This window comes from Pan troglodytes, chromosome 21, assembly GCF_028858775.2.
Source record: "Pan troglodytes isolate AG18354 chromosome 21, NHGRI_mPanTro3-v2.0_pri, whole genome shotgun sequence".
In the NCBI taxonomy this organism is placed as follows: domain Eukaryota; kingdom Metazoa; phylum Chordata; class Mammalia; order Primates; family Hominidae; genus Pan; species Pan troglodytes.
The window spans coordinates 69860696-69876427 of record NC_072419.2 but is presented as its reverse complement, the minus strand read 5'-3'; the positions used below and the strand labels follow the sequence as shown (position 1 = coordinate 69876427).

The 15732-nt window shown below is 59.6% G+C and overlaps 1 protein-coding gene across 2 annotated transcripts; it reads left to right on the top strand.

Moving 5' to 3' along the window:
• The first annotated feature begins 31 nt into the window (after positions 1-31).
• Positions 32-15713, top strand: PTK6 (protein tyrosine kinase 6). 2 transcript variants are annotated; one of them, XM_016938334.4, is made up of 8 exons: positions 32-1259; positions 3608-3729; positions 4367-4530; positions 4979-5132; positions 5983-6144; positions 7856-8037; positions 8552-8705; positions 9060-15713. In XM_016938334.4, exons 1-8 carry the CDS (start codon positions 832-834, stop codon positions 9245-9247), a joined length of 1554 nt encoding a protein of 517 aa, XP_016793823.2. In that variant the 5' UTR covers positions 32-831; the 3' UTR covers positions 9248-15713. The 2 variants fall into 2 exon arrangements, with proteins under 2 accessions (XP_016793823.2, XP_063658811.1); XM_063802741.1 differs by lacking the exons at positions 3608-3729; positions 5983-6144; positions 7856-8037; positions 8552-8705; positions 9060-15713 and having other exon boundaries at positions 4367-5073.
• Positions 15714-15732: the final 19 nt, after the last annotated feature.

Below are 15732 nucleotides of genomic sequence, written 5' to 3'. Positions count from 1 at the left end.
GGGGCCTTCAGGGAGGGGGTGTCCCGAGTCTCAGGGGCTGGGGGGCAGGTGGCCGTCGGGTGCAGGTGGGGGTCACGGCAGGGCTCACTCAGGCATGAGTCGGGAGAAGGGAGGCCAGCTGGAAGGGGGCAGGGGTCCTGCGGGCTGGGCAGGAGGAGGCAGAGGCTGCAGGCAGGAGGGGCTGCCTGGGAGGGACCTGTGGCCTTGGGCCCCAGCGCCGTGGGCGCTTCCAGGCCGCACTCACGGTCCTTGCCTGCCCCCTGGCGTCCGTGTGGAGGAAGGCAGTGCCCGTTTCTTCAACCGCGGGTGCCCCTGGCTCTGCCTCCCCGGGGATCCCCCAAAACCCTCGGGCCCTCCTCTTCCAGGAAGTCCTCCGGGCTGACCCACACAGCTGTCGCTGCCCTGATTCCACTCCCTCTTCCCTGCTTGGCCCTTACCCGAGGGCGGGCCTGCCCATGAGGCCGCTCTCAGGACGCCTGCCCACAGCAGCTCCTGACATTGGGCCCTGCGCTCAGGGGTGGAGTCTGGGGCTGGGTGAGGGCACCGACGGGTGGAGGGGAAGCTTCCGGAAGCGGGGAGAGAGGCGGCCCCCACCTGTGCCCCCGCAGCTCTGACGGTTGGGAAGGCAGCGCCTGCAGCCCTCACCTTCCTGCCCTCAGGCTGCGAGGCTTGTTCCCAGGGGGCCGTTGGCTTCCCTGAGTGCCTGAGTGTCCATAAGTTGGACCCCCGAGAAGCCCCAACCGGGGGTCCTCCTCCCCCTCTCCTGCGCTCAGGCCGGCCCTGGCGGTGCTTCCCCAGTGGGTTCCCATAGTTCGGGCGCTAAGTGCTCGGATGGGCCCCAGTGGGCCTGAGAACTTGTGGGGCCGGCTGGGCCCTCAGGAGGAGCCGGGGTGCTCTCGAGCGCCTGTGGGTGCTGGGTGTGGCTGCTTCCCGGCCTGTCATGAGGAAGTGGGACGGCCCGCCTGCCACGCCCAGCTCTGGGTGCTCCAGCTGGGCTATAGCCTGGTCCTGCCGCTGCGCCCGCCTGCCATGGTGTCCCGGGACCAGGCTCACCTGGGCCCCAAGTATGTGGGCCTCTGGGACTTCAAGTCCCGGACGGACGAGGAGCTGAGCTTCCGCGCTGGGGACGTCTTCCATGTGGCCAGGAAGGAGGAGCAGTGGTGGTGGGCCACGCTGCTGGACGAGGCGGGTAGGGCCGTGGCCCAGGGCTATGTGCCCCACAACTACCTGGCCGAGAGGGAGACGGTGGAGTCGGAACCGTGCGTGTCCTAGGCTGCTGGGAGCTTTGGCACAGGCCACCCTCTAGGCACAGGGGAGGGACAGGGCTCTGGGCTGCTCAGGGAGGCCCAAGAAGGTGGGGACCCCGGTTCCATCTTCCTGTACCCCAAAGTCCAGGCTGGGCATCCCGCTTGGTCCTCCCTGCAGGCCCCATGCGCTGGCGCCCAGGAGTGCCCAGGACTGTCCCTGCGGGAGTTGGAGCATGGGGGTCAGAGGGCACGGCCCCTGCCTTGGGCTCATCCTTGTCACAGCTCGGGGGTGGACGCTGCATTGCCGGGACCCAGGGAGGACAGAGGGTCCAGGGTGGACTTCTGGGGCCCGGTGGCCAGTGACAAGGTCTGTCGAGCGTTCCAGGGCCTTTGGGGGAAACGAAGCTTGAAGCTTGCCCAGTTTCCAAAGTGCCGGAACCAGACACACGACCTAGTTAGGGGAGCGGGCCGGCTGCCGGGCAAACTTCCTGCCTGCTGTGCCCTGCGGGGAACCAGACAGCAGCTGGTGTGGCCTGGCCTTGGCTTCCACGACTGCCCGGAGCTCAGGCCGAGGAGGGTCACACTCCTGAGATCCCGCGTTTCTCATCATTGATTGGGCACCCACTGTGTGTGTGCGTGAGTCACAGGCTGTGTAGGGTTAGCTCCTGGGGGACCCAAGCAACAAGCAGGGGAGGCTGTAAAGAGGCCGTTGGGCAGGGGCCCGTGGTGGAGACCCCTCTATTATGTGCAGACCCACGACCTCGTTAGCAGGGTCACGTGCAGGCCCACGACCTCGTTAGTGAGCAGGGGTACAGGGGTGGGGTCTGGCCGGAGGCTGGTCAGCTCCCAGGTGCAAAGACCCTGAGGCCTGAGAACTCGCCCAGGTGAGGAGTGGGGAGGAGGCCAGGTGAGGAGGGGGAGGGAGGCCAGGTGGGGGGGGCGGGAGGCCAGGTGGGGGGGGCGGGAGGCCAGGTGAGGGGGGGAGCAGGAGGCTAGGTGGGGGGGGGCTGGAGGCCAGGTGAGGGGGGGGCGGGAGGCCAGGTGGGGGGGGCGGGAGACCAGGTGAGGGGGGGGCGGGAGGCCAGGAGAGGAGGGGTTGGGAGGCCAGGTGAGGCAGGGGAGCGGGAGGCTAGGTGGGGGGGGCGGGAGGCCAGGTGAGGGGGGGGCGGGAGGCCAGGTGAGGCAGGGGAGCGGGAGGCTAGGTGGGGGGGGGCGGGAGGCCAGGTGAGGGGGGGGCGGGAGGCCAGGTGAGGCAGGGGAGCGGGAGGCTAGGTGGGGGGGGGGGCGGGAGGCCAGGTGGGGGGGGCGGGAGGCCAGGTGGGGGGGGCGGGAGGCCAGGAGAGGAGGGGGCGGGAGGCCAGGTGAGGGGGGGAGCAGGAGGCTAGGTGGGGGGGGCGGGAGGCCAGGTGAGGGGGGGGCGGGAGGCCAGGTTTGGGGGGGGGCGGGAGGCCAGGAGAGGAGGGGGCGGGAGGCCAGGAGAGGAGGGGGCAGGAGGCCAGGTGATGGGGCGGAGCGGGAGGCCAGGTGGGGGGGGGCGGGAGGCCAGGTGAGGGGGGGGCGGGAGGCCAGGTGAGGGGGGGCAGCAGGAGGCCAGGTGAGGAGGGGGCGGGAGGCCAGGTGAGGGGGGGCGGGAGGCCAGGTGAGGGGGGGCGGGAGGCCAGGTGGTTGGAGGGGCAGGTGGGGCAGTGCTTCCAGGTGTGCGGAAGTGGAGGGGGTGGACCCCAGGGGCTGCACGCTGGGCCGTGGTCTTCTGTGTGGGGTCCGTGTTCCTGTGACCTGAGGGAGTCAGACACACAAAGGGCGCAGGTCACCTGGAGCTTCTGCAAGCTCCACCTGGAAGTCCACAGTCCAGGGCTGGCCCACACCCCGCAGCCGGGAGTTAGTGCGCGCGAGTGGCTGTGTGTGCGTGCGTGTGAGCGTGTGGGCAAGTGAGCACACATGCACGTTTGTGTTCAGGTGTGCGGGTGAACTGTGCGCATGTGTGGGGGTTTGCGACTGAGTGCGTGTGTGAGCGTGCGTCGCACATGGGTGTGTGCAGGCAGCTCTGGGCAGCCCTCCTGCTCAGGTGCCCTCCCCAGCTCCACCCTAGGCTCTGACCCCTAGACTCGGGCCACTCACGGCAGGGTGTGGTAGCGCCTGCCCCTCCCCCCGCCGGGTCCTCAGGGGCCTGTCCTGGCCTTTCGGGACATTCAGGGCGTCTGGGTCAGCGACAGCTCCTGAGAGCAGCTGTTGTCAGGGTTGGGAGCTTGAGGTGGCAGGCAAGGGCGGCTGGGGTTCCAGGCGGGCAGGCTGGGGCCAGCGTGGGGTCCACGTGGGGTGGGCCCAGGTCCGCGTGTTCTCAGACTTCTCCTCCCCTGCAGGTGGTTCTTTGGCTGCATCTCCCGCTCGGAAGCTGTGCGTCGGCTGCAGGCCGAGGGCAACGCCGCGGGCGCCTTCCTGATCAGGGTCAGCGAGAAGCCGAGTGCCGACTACGTCCTGTCGGGTGCGGCCCCGGCCTCTGAGCCTGTGCTTGCCTGCGGGGGCTCCTGGCTCTAAGCCCTCCCATCCACGTGGTGAACCCGGCTCGCTCTGGCTGTGAGACGGGGGACATGGGCTCCTCTCCAGGGAGCTCTCATCCCCTCCGCCCACCTGGCCCGCTCCTCCCTGGGGCCTGGGTCACTGGCTGCTCGGGTAGTCGTGGGGCAGGGCCCCTCCCTGGGAGGGCAGGGGCTTCTCCAGCCAGCCCTGCCCGAGGCACTCGTGGGAGGCACTCGTGGGAGGCCCTCAGCACCCACGGGAACCTCGCCCAGCATGAGACCTGAGCCTGGGGTGTGCGGGGCGCAGAGAAACCCCATCCCTGCCCCTGAGGATCTCAGCATGGCTGGGATTTTAGGCAGCTGCCATCCAGGCAGAGGCCACTGGCTGCCTGGCATGGGGGCAGGAGGGGCCAGAGAGCTTGGCCAGAGCGTGCAGGGCAGGAGGGAGCCGTTCTGAGGGAGGGGAGGCAGGGGTGGTACTGAGGAAGCACCAACAGCAACTGTGGGGACCCAGAAACTCTGTGCAGGTGTGGCCAGCAGGGCTGGGGACGCAGGGAGGCGTCGGAGTTGGGGTGGCCACACAGCTCACGCTCTCCCTCCCAGTGCGGGACACGCAGGCTGTGCGGCACTACAAGATCTGGCGGCGTGCCGGGGGCCGGCTGCACCTGAACGAGGCGGTGTCCTTCCTCAGCCTGCCCGAGCTTGTGAACTACCACAGGGCCCAGAGCCTGTCCCACGGCCTGCGGCTGGCCGCGCCCTGCCAGAAGGTAGCCGCTCCGCCCTGACTTGGTCGCGCGGGGTCAGGCTGGGGGGGTCACAGGCTGGCGTTTCCTACTGGGAGAGGTTGGCTGGGCAGCATGGGAGGGGTCCTGACTCACTGACCTGGGGCCCACTGGAGGGAAGCCCATGGTTCTGCAGAGCACAGGTGTTTGCCTGAGTTGGGGGTGGGGCCAGGAGACCATCCCCGGGCCTGGCCACTCTCGGAGAGGCCAGCGGCACTCTGCAGGGTCCTGGCTCCAGTCTGTCTGGGTGTTTCATGCTGGGCTGGGGGCAGCCCCCAGGAGAGTCCAGCCTTGTGTCAGACACTCAGAAACCCCCAACCCAGGCTGATCTTGGCCCTAAATCTGAGACTAAATCCAGGCTCCCTGTGCTGGCTTCAGACTGGCACTTCCTGAAGGATGAGCCCCTGCCCTGTGTCCCCGACTCTCCCTCCAGCACGAGCCTGAGCCCCTGCCCCATTGGGATGACTGGGAGAGGCCGAGGGAGGAGTTCACGCTCTGCAGGAAGCTGGGGTCCGGCTACTTTGGGGAGGTCTTCGAGGGGCTCTGGAAAGACCGGGTCCAGGTGGCCATTAAGGTGATTTCTCGAGGTGAGTGGGCCCCGATCAGGGCTCTGTGTGGCCCCGTGCCTGCCCTGGGCCACCCTCCCACCCCGCCAACAGGGACCTCTGGCCTCGAGCCCCACGCAGCACCCACAGCGTCTGTGCGAGAGTGGTTCCCTTTCAATCGCACCTATGTTTTTACCTAAATACATTTATTATAAAAGAAAATTTTAGGCCGGGCACGGTGGCTCACATCTGTAATCCCCACACTTTGGGAGGCCGAGGTGGGCGGATCACGAGGTCAGGAGTTTGAGACCAGTCTGGCCCACATGGGGAAACCGCGTCTCTATTAAAAATACAAAAATTAGCCGAGTGTGGAGGCACGTGCCTGTAGTCCCAGCTACTCGGGAGGCTGAGGCAGGAGAATCGCTTGAACCCAGGAGGCGGAGATTGCAGTGAGCTGAGATCGCACTGCACTCCAGCCTGGGCGACAGAGCAAGACCCCGTCTTGGAAAAAAAAAAAAAAAGAAAATTTAAAATCCTTGACGTAATGGAAAGCCATTAAAATAGATCACTGGAAATGGGTAAAACTTCCCTGGAACCCGTCTGGGCCCCAGCAGAGGTCTGGCCTCTACGTCAGAGATCTGGGCCGGGCACAGGAAGAAATTGGGTGGCCACCACGGCCCCGTGGGTACGCCAGGCTGGGGCCCTGTGGGGCCGGCTGCGTCTGCCATTTCGTGGCCTCGGGAGCCAGGTGCCCTGTCGGGGGCAGGAGGTCTGTGTGTCCTGCACAGCTGCTGGGTGTGAGGGCTGCTGTGTGTGGGGGCAGGGCCTTGGCCTCTTCCTTGGGGCCTGGGGGGTCAGGGGCTGCATCCACCGAGGCCACCCGTCCCCGCAGACAACCTCCTGCACCAGCAGATGCTGCAGTCGGAGATCCAGGCCATGAAGAAGCTGCGGCACAAACACATCCTGGCGCTGTACGCCGTGGTGTCCGTGGGGGACCCCGTGTACATCATCACAGAGCTCATGGCCAAGGGCAGCCTGCTGGAGCTGCTCCGCGGTGAGTGGCATGGGCCGGGGCTCTTGCTGGAGGCAGCGGGGGCGTGTGAGGAAATAAAGTGCATACCCCCCCACCACGTCTACACGCACACACACGTAGACACACAGACACACACATGCACACACACAGACACAGACACACAGAGACACACACGCACACAGACACACAGACACACATGCACACACACATGCACACAGACATACACATGCACACACACAGACACACATGCACACACAGACAGACACACACACATGCACACATACACATGCACACACATGCACACACACACAGACACACATGCACACACAGACACACACACAAGACGCACATCACACGACACACAGACATACACATAGACACAGACACACACAGAGACACACAAAACATCACACGGACACACAGACACACACACAGATCACACGGACACACAGACACACACACACAGACACACACCGACCCAGACACACACACACACACACACACACACACAGATCACATTGGCTCAAAGACTTCATCCTCTCTAAGTTCCATTATTTCCTTTCTCACCAAAACCAAAGACAATCGCTGCCAGGGAATGGAGATGCCCGTGCGTGAAGGCGCAGTTTGGATTCCGATGTTAGAATGGGAGGGAACGCTGTGGTGTAGGAAAAATGCCGTGTGTGTCTGAGGAGAGCTACACGGAGGCACCACGCACGTTTGAGCTCTGAGCGAAAGGCTCCGTACCCGTCGCCCCCACACAAAGGGCTTGATCATCTCAGACGGTCCCCACGCCCTTCAGGGTCCTCCGGGAGGGAATGTGGGGTAAAACAGGCACCACCAGGCCGCAAGCCGCTGACACTCAGCCATTCTCCTGTTCGAGTTCCCACTGCCTACATCACGCAGTCATGAGCTTCTTCGCTGGTCCTTCTGCGTCCAGCTCCTTCCGCGTCATCACAGACTTCCAGAAGGGAAATTGCTGGGCTAGACCACTAGGGACTGCTCCTTGGTTCTTTTTTTTTTTTTTTGAGACGGAGTCTCGCTCTGTCGCCCAGGCTGGAGTGCAATGGTGCAGTCTCGGCTCACTGTAACCGCCGCCTCCTGGGTTCAAATGATTCTCCTGCCTCAGCCACCTGAGTAGCTGAGATTACAGGCACCTGTCACCACGCCCAGCTAATTATATATATATATATATATATATATATATATATATATATTTTTTTTTTTTTTTTTTTTTTTTTTGAGACGGAGTCTCGCTCTGTCACCCAGGCTGGAGTGCAGTGGCGTGATCTCGGCTCACTGCAAGCTCCGCCTCCCGGGTTCATGCCATTCTCCTGCCTCAGCCTCCCAAGTAGCTGGGACTACAGGTGCCCGCCACCACGCCTAGCTAATTTTTTGTATTTTTAGTAGAGATGGGGTTTCACCGTGTTAGTCAGGATGGTCTCAATCTCCTGACCTCGTGATCCACCCGCCTCAGCCTCTCAAAGTGCTGGGATTACAGGCGTGAGCCACCGCGCCTAGCTTGCTCCTTGGTTCGTGATAAACAGTTGCCTTCCGGAAGGGCGGTAGCTGGCCTGCAGTTCCAATTTTCAATCAGGCCAGCTGCCCTTTGCCCCGGCCCCTCCTCTGAGCCCGCAGAGCTTGGAGGCAGATGAGACACGGGCCAGCCTCCCCACCCCTTCCCCACCTCAGCTGGCTCAGCTGACCCCAGGCTCTGCTCCACTCCCCTCTGCAGACTCTGATGAGAAAGTCCTGCCTGTTTCGGAGCTGCTGGACATCGCCTGGCAGGTGGCTGAGGGCATGTGTTACCTGGAGTTGCAGAATTACATCCACCGGGACCTGGCCGCCAGGAACATCCTCGTCGGGGAAAACACCCTCTGCAAAGTTGGGGACTTCGGGTTAGCCAGGCTTATCAAGGTAGGGCCCTCAGAGGGCGTGGCTGGGGTCGTGGCCGGGGCGTGGCCGGAGGGCTGGGGGCTTCCTGTGTGTGGAGCTGGGGACTCGGCTGGGAGCAGGATGCGGCCCCTGCCCTCGGGAGCCCAGGCTGAGCAGGGAGGTGGGAAGCCACCGTGAGTCCGGTGGGGCCCCCATTCCGAATGGCACGCACAGCAGGGCCCACCACGCAGCCGCTGCCTTGTTCACGTGCCTTGTTCACTGGCCCAGCCCTGGGCCCCTCTGACGGCCTGGGAGCCTCCCAGTTCCCTGTCCCCCGGGCCCTCCGGTCCCCACACACCTGCAATCCCAGGGGAAGTTGGGCTCCTGAAGGTGGTCAGGCCCCAGTGTGGCCTTAGCTGCAGCGACCGTGCGTGGGTCAGACAGTGGGGTTGTCACCGTCCCACTGCTGGGGCAGTGCGGCCGCTGTGCCCGTCCATGCTTCGGGGGCAGGGCACAGGCAGCCCCCACGGCCCACTCAGCGCCAGCCTGATTGCAGGAGGATGTCTACCTCTCCCATGACCACAATATCCCCTACAAGTGGACGGCCCCTGAAGCGCTCTCCCGAGGCCATTACTCCACCAAATCCGACGTCTGGTCTTTTGGGATTCTCCTGCATGAGATGTTCAGCAGGGGTCAGGTGCCCTACCCAGGTACTGTCCCCAGTGTCCCTGACTGGGCATGAGAGGCAGAGTGGGGGAGGTCCTGGGTAGCCGGCAGGGACGGTGGGGGGTGCCTCCCCCACGGGCTTCAGGGCCCTCTGCGGGCCATCACCTGAACTCCACACCTGCACCATTCTCTGAGCACCCAGGCTGGTGCCTGGAGCTGCCTGTTGGAGCCCTGTCCAGAGGGAGGTGTTAGCAGTGGACAGTGTGCTGGGTGGCGCCAAGGCATGGCAGCTGAGGCTGCGGGGAAGGCCCCAGGAAGGGGCAGTGGATGGCTGGTGTGGCTTCTTGGGGGAGGGTAGGCAGGTGGGCCCCAGCTCTTCTCATCCCTGTCGGCCGCAGGCATGTCCAACCATGAGGCCTTCCTGAGGGTGGACGCCGGCTACCGCATGCCCTGCCCTCTGGAGTGCCCGCCCAGCGTGCACAAGCTGATGCTGACATGCTGGTGCAGGGACCCCGAGCAGAGACCCTGCTTCAAGGCCCTGCGGGAGAGGCTCTCCAGCTTCACCAGCTACGAGAACCCAACCTGAGCTGCTGTGGAGCGGGCACGGCCGGGCCCTGCTGACGAGGGGCCTGGGCAGAGGGCCTGGACCTGGGATCAAGGCCCACGCGCTTCCCTGGGGTTTACTGAGGTGATGGGTGCAGGAAAGGTTCACAAATGTGGAGTGTCTGCGTCCAATACACGCGTGTGCTCCTCTCCTTACTCCATCGTGTGTGCCTTGGGTCTCAGCTGCTGACACGCAGCCTGCTCTGGAGCCTGCAGATGAGATCCGGGAGACTGACACGAAGCCAGCAGAGATCAGAGGGGACTCTGACCACAGCCCGCTCTCTGGCTGGCTGTCTGCAGTGCCCGGCTGAGGGTGGGAGGCAAACACGCCTTGTTCCTGCTCTTCCCAGTTCGGCTTGGCGGGAGAAAGTCATTCGTGTGGCTCGGGACTCTCGTGTAAATTTGGTTTTGGTGCTCAAGGGTTCTTTCCTCCCAGGGGCAGGTGTTTCTTTCCTGTTTGTCTTGTGTCTTGAGAGCTTGGCCTTATGACCGGTGAGAACTCTCTCCCTGGTCTCTGCCAGCCCGAGCATCACTGCCCGAGGCGCCAACTCAGTTTCACCGTCCACGTCCACGAGGGGCTTTTCCCGCCTTCACCTTTGTCGCTGGGTCAGTGCTGGAAAGCGCCCCTCACTCCTGCGCTGACAAGGGCCCTTCTCTACTGTCTGTAGGGTGGTTCCGGGCTGGGGGGGCTGCCTCCTTTGCACCTGATTTTGAAGGTGTCTCTTTCATCCATGGTTAAGTCATAAAAAGCTTATTGGTTTTGGTTTTGATTCACCTGAAAGTTTTTTTGGTTTAAAAGAAGAACAGGCGGGGCACAGTGGCTCATGCCTGTAATCCCAGCACTTTGGGAGGCTGAGGCAGGTGGATCACGAGGTCAGGAGATCGACACCATCCTGGCTAACACGGTGAAACCCCGTCTCTACTAAAAAATACAAAAAATTAGCTGGGTGTGGTGGTGGGGGTGGGCGCCTGTAGTCCCAGCTACGTGGGAGGCTGAGGCAGGAGATTGGTGTGAACCCAGGAGGTGGAGCTTGCAGTGAGCCGAGATGGCGCCACTGCACTCCAGCCTGGGCGACAGAGCGAGACTCCATCTCAAAAAAAGAAAGAAAGAAAGAAAGAAAGAAAAATAATTTTGGGAGTTTCTGGAAAGGTACTAGGATTTCTCAAAAGGATTTGTCTTCTGCCTTGTGAAAGACAGATGTCAAACTAATCAGGCTTATTCCATGCACTACATTAGATGGAAAGTGTGTGAAATAGTAAGTCACACTAAGTCTTCTGGAGGTTCTATTTACAGGTTTGGTTTTGATATGAATGTTGCAGAAACTCTATAAAATTCCTAGAAATCTGATACGTTATCCTATGATATATATCCTATCTCACATGCTATTCCTAGAAATCTGGTACAACGTTATCAGTCATAATTTTGGTTATTACATTAAAATGCTGTATGCCACAGAAATAACCAAATTTCCTTGCCAACCGTGTCACGAATATAATAAACTCTCATCAGATCCTGAGCCGTGGCTATCTTAAGTCTTCGGTCATTCACAGTTATTATCTTACTTTGATTTTTTCTGAAAGCTTTGCAATCAGCTAGTCCCAAATTGTTTATTCTTCAAAGAGATTCCTGGGAAGGATTCTGACAGGTGCTCTGGAGCACAGGTTTCTGGTTCAGATCATAGCCTTGGATTGGGTGCGAATTTCCAGAACTCGAAGGAGGGACCTGGCAGGTCCATGAAAGTTCTGTCCCAGGATCAGCCAGAACAAGAATGAATGACATGGGAATGAATGAACTGACGAGGATGTTTACCGTTTAATAACTTTTGTCTGAAGCATTACGGTTCTTTAATATTTTGTTTTCCAGATGTAAGAAAACGTTTTTTGTTTCTGTTTTTGTGTTTGAAGACAGGGTCTTGCTCTGTCACCCAGGCTGGAGTGCAGTGGCGTGACCACAGCTCATTGCAGCCTTGAATTCCCAGGCTCAAGTGATCCTCCCGCCTCAGCCTCCTAAATAGTTGGGACTACAGGAATGCACCACCACACCTGGCTAATTTTAATTTTTTTTTTTTTAGGAGATTCAGGGTCTTGCTATGTTGCCCAGGCTGGTCTCGAACTCCTGGGCTCTAGCCATCCTCCCGCCTCGGGACTACAGGCCTGAGCTGCTGCGCCCAGCCTGGGCACGAAAGCCGTCTGTACGAGAGTTGCTGGGGAAATTTCTCTGAAGTCTGTATCAAGTGGGGCAGCTTCAGCTTACAGGGCTTCGGGAAAAGAGCAGTTTTAATTTTCAGTGACTCCATGAGGAATGGTGCAAGAAAACATTGGAAAGAGTGGTTTGGTGAGCTGCAGGCAAATATCGGAGGAAACTGACGTTCAGGACCCGGTCCGGACCACAGGGGGGCGACAAAACCTCCAGACAGCAAACCGGGCTAGAGTCTAATAGTGGGGGCACGAGTTTTATTTTGAAACATAATTTTTCTCTCTACAGTCAACAAATTTCTTTTTCTTTTTCTTTTTTTTTGAGATAGAGTTTCACTCTTATTGCCCAGGCTGGAGTGCAATGGCTTGATCTTGGCTCACGGCAACCTCTGCCTCCCGGGTTCAAGTGATTCTCCTGCCTCAGCCTCCCGAGTAGCTGGGATTACAGGCATGCGCCACCACGCCCAGCTAATTTTTGTACTTTCAGTAGAGATGGGGTTTCTTCATGTTGGTCAGGTTGGTCTCGAACTCCCGACCTCAGGTGATCCACCCACCTCGGCCTCCCAAAGTGCTGGGATGACAGGTGTGAGCCACTGTGCCTGGCCTACTGGAACTTTTTATAAGGAATCTGAGATTGGGCTTTTAAAAGCCTCTTGAGGCTAGGAAGCCATCACAAAGACTTGCCATCAGACTTTGCCTGCAGTAAGTACAGATTTAGGGGAATTCCTCTCTTCTTGAGGTCCCTAAGGTATCTTAAGATTCTGGGACCTGCCAGGAATTGACGTTCCTTACTCATCTGTAAGGGAACCACGTGTGTGAGGTACCAGGCCAGCTTTTTTCCAAGGGGCTTTATTGGATCATGCAGTTAACCCCAGCTTCTTTAGTCATATCTGAAAATAGGACATTCCAGTCAAAGCCTTGGTAATATAACCAATGTTTTCAATTGTGCCCTATTACAAGAACAGATTCTTATTGAACTTATGCAAACCCACTAACAGTTTCTGAATTCTGGGATTAGGGAGGAAGAAAAAGATAAATATTTCACCGTTGAGGCCATTCTAACCTCCCTGCCCTTCTTCCCTGAAGCAGGCCATAAAACCCAGGAAGGCCACTCCCAGACCCTCTCCCTGCAGACCCTCACATGGTGTCCTGCCCCCTAACCAGAGGAAAGGGATGTCAGAGTCAAGTCGGCCTTGACCACACCCTTCCGTCCTCCACTCACTCCTGCTCCGCTGTGGAATAGACCATTTCTTTGGTCTTTGTTTTGAAGGGGCCCACATCACATGGAACTCGCATTAAATGTTTGTATGCTTTTTTTTCTTTTTTTTTTTAAGACAGAGTCTTGCTCTCTGACGCCCAGGCTGGAGTGCAGTAGCGCAATCTTGGCTCACTGCAGCCTCCGCCTCCCGGGCTCGGGATCCTCCCATCTCAGCCTCCCCAGTAGCTGGGACTACAGGCATGCACCACCACGTCTGGCTAATTTTTTTGTTTTTGATAGAAACAGGGTTTTGCCGTGTTGGTTGCCATGTTGACCAAGCTGGTCTTGAAGTTCCGGCTTCTAGTGATCCACCCGCCTCAGCCTCCCAAAGTGTTGGGAATATAGGCGTGAGCCACTGCGCCCAGTTTAATCTTTTGTTCAAGGGTCTGTTGGCTACAGTGAGTTCTAGATTTCTCTTAGAGGACTCAGCATGTATGTTGAGTTCTTTGTTCTCCGTTTAACTTGTGCATAGTTTCAGTAAACAACCTTTTCCACCAGTTTTAATCAATAGTTCACATCTGTTCCCCTGGTCACCTGCTCCGTCCTGACTCATCCTGGTCACCCGTTTTTTTTTGAGATGGAGTCTCGCTCTGTTGCCCAGGCTGGAGTGCAGTGGTGCGATGTCCGCTCACTGCAAGCTCCGCCCCCCGGGTTCCCGCCATTCTCCTGCCTCAGCCTCCCAAGTAGCTGGGACTACAGGTGCCCGCCACCACGCCTGGCTAATTTTTTTTGTATTTTTAGTAGAGACGGGGTTTCACCACGTTTGCCAAGATGGTCTTGATCTCCTGACCTCATGATCCACCCGCCTCGGCCTCCCAAAGAGCTGGGACTACAGGTGCCCGCCACCACGCCTGGCTAATTTTTTTTTGTATTTTTAGTAGAGACGGGGTTTCACCACGTTTGCCAAGATGGTCTTGATCTCCTGACCTCATGATCCACCCGCCTCGGCCTCCCAAAGAGCTGGGACTACAGTTGCCCGCCACCACGCCTGGCTAATTTTTTTTGTATTTTTAGTAGAGATGGGGTTTCACCACGTTTGCCAAGATGGTCTTGATCTCCTGACCTCATGATCCACCCGCCTCGGCCTCCCAAAGTGCTGGGATTACAGACGTGAGCCATCACACCCGGCCCCTGGTCACCTGCTCTGACCTAAGTCATCTTTAGCTACCTGTTCCTAACTGTCCTTCCTGCCAAACTACTCACCCCACCACTCTGGGTCACACCCCTGCTCTCTTTAAAATAGTCAATCAGAATTACCTTAGAGTGTGCAGTCCAACCCCACCCCACAGGGGAATGACACAGCAGTAGAGGCTACCTGCGTCAGGAATAAGAACCCCTTCCCCTCCCTTGTCCAGGTGTGCTCTCACCATTGCTCCATCCGCGAGTCGCACCCTTCTATAGAAGTAAAAATTGCCTTGCTGAGAAAATTAATGTTTGAGTGCTATTTCTTTGTGGCACCGAGGAAGCATTTTGTTTCTAACAGGTCTCAGCCATGAAGCTTGTGATGGGTGAGGAAAAGATATGACTTCTCCCCCTACAGAGAATCTGATGAGGGTGCAGCTCCCAGGAACAGGCCATGGACACCCCCAGGGTTGTGAGGTCCTCCAGTCAAGGGGCCCCCTGACCTGAGGCAGGGGACGATGCCATGGGCAGCCTGTGGCTCGGCTGCTCCCTACTCCCAGCTGCCCCTTCCAACAAGACACCAGCTCCTGGGCAGTGCCCCTCCCCCGCTGACTCCAAAAGCCAGGACAGCTTCTTTCCAAGCAGGGTGGACCCACCCTTGGTCCTGACCCCAAGCCCTCCAGCTCAGCCAAGGGCGGAGCCCCCCCCAGGCCATGTGTGGTGGGGACCTGAGCGTGGCTGGGCTCTCCCTTCAACACCAACTCCTGCTACCCTCACAGCTGTGTGTGCATGGAGGAGGGTCTCTGTGGGCTTCATCTGGACACTGCAAAAGGCTGCAGGGGGCTCAACTGCCATCAGGAGCAGCCTCCCACTCCTCGGTCCATTGGAGGCTCCCCCACCCAGCCTCAGCACTGACCACCGGCTTGGATGGCTGGGTGAGGCTGCCTCCACCCTGTGGACAGGACAAAGGCTCAGCCATCAGAGACCACAAGCCAGATGCCTTCCCACCAGCTTCCCACCAACTAGTACAGCTATTTATAGTGCAGTGGAACAGGGTACCAGGCAGGGAGCACCCACTGATCCCCACCCCTCCCCAGAGTCCCTCCCCCACCACTGAACCCCACCCTTTCCCACCCCACGGAGGCCCCTCTCACCATGTCCCTGGCCACACATCAAGTCTCCAGCTATCTCACTGACTCCCACCTGCTCACTAAGCTGCCTCTCAACAGAACTGAGTCAATCCCTGTAGGCTCCTGGCAGAGGTGTGGGGACACCACCCACCTTGGTTATGAAGCAGTCTACTGAGCTCACAGCCCATGCACTCCTGTGTGTGGACCCCCACCCCTGCCGGCCTGCAGCACTCCCAGACTCCAACACTCCATGCCTATACCAGGCCAGAATGATGCAGCCACCCTCACTTTAAGCTGGGCTGCCTGTGGCAGGAAGACCCCTCCACGGTGCCTGCAGCCCCTACCCCTCAGCCTGTCTTGGGGCACCACCCCTATGGGAGGCCCTTGGGAGACACCTACCAGCAGGAACCAGGTCCCTCCAGAGTGAGGGCTTCCCAGCTCACAGCCAGAGGCTACTCCCCCCGCAGGCCCTCGGGTAAGGGGCCCGAATCCCTCAGAGGACCAGCCCTCCCTGCTCCCTTTCCCCCTGCTGAAGGTGGCACGGGGGCCCACCTCAGTGGCTGCCCTGGGTCCTGCTTGTCCAGCTCCAGGACTGCCTGCTGTCCAAGGCTCTCCAGAAGCAGCAGTGAACCCCACCCTTCTCAGCCCCAGCAACAGCCTCACAGCCTGAGGAGGCCCAGAAAGGCCTGGGAGCAGGGCCAGTCCCCATAAGACAGTTAGGTCGGGAGGGATTCAGCCGTTTCTCACACTCAAATGGAACCT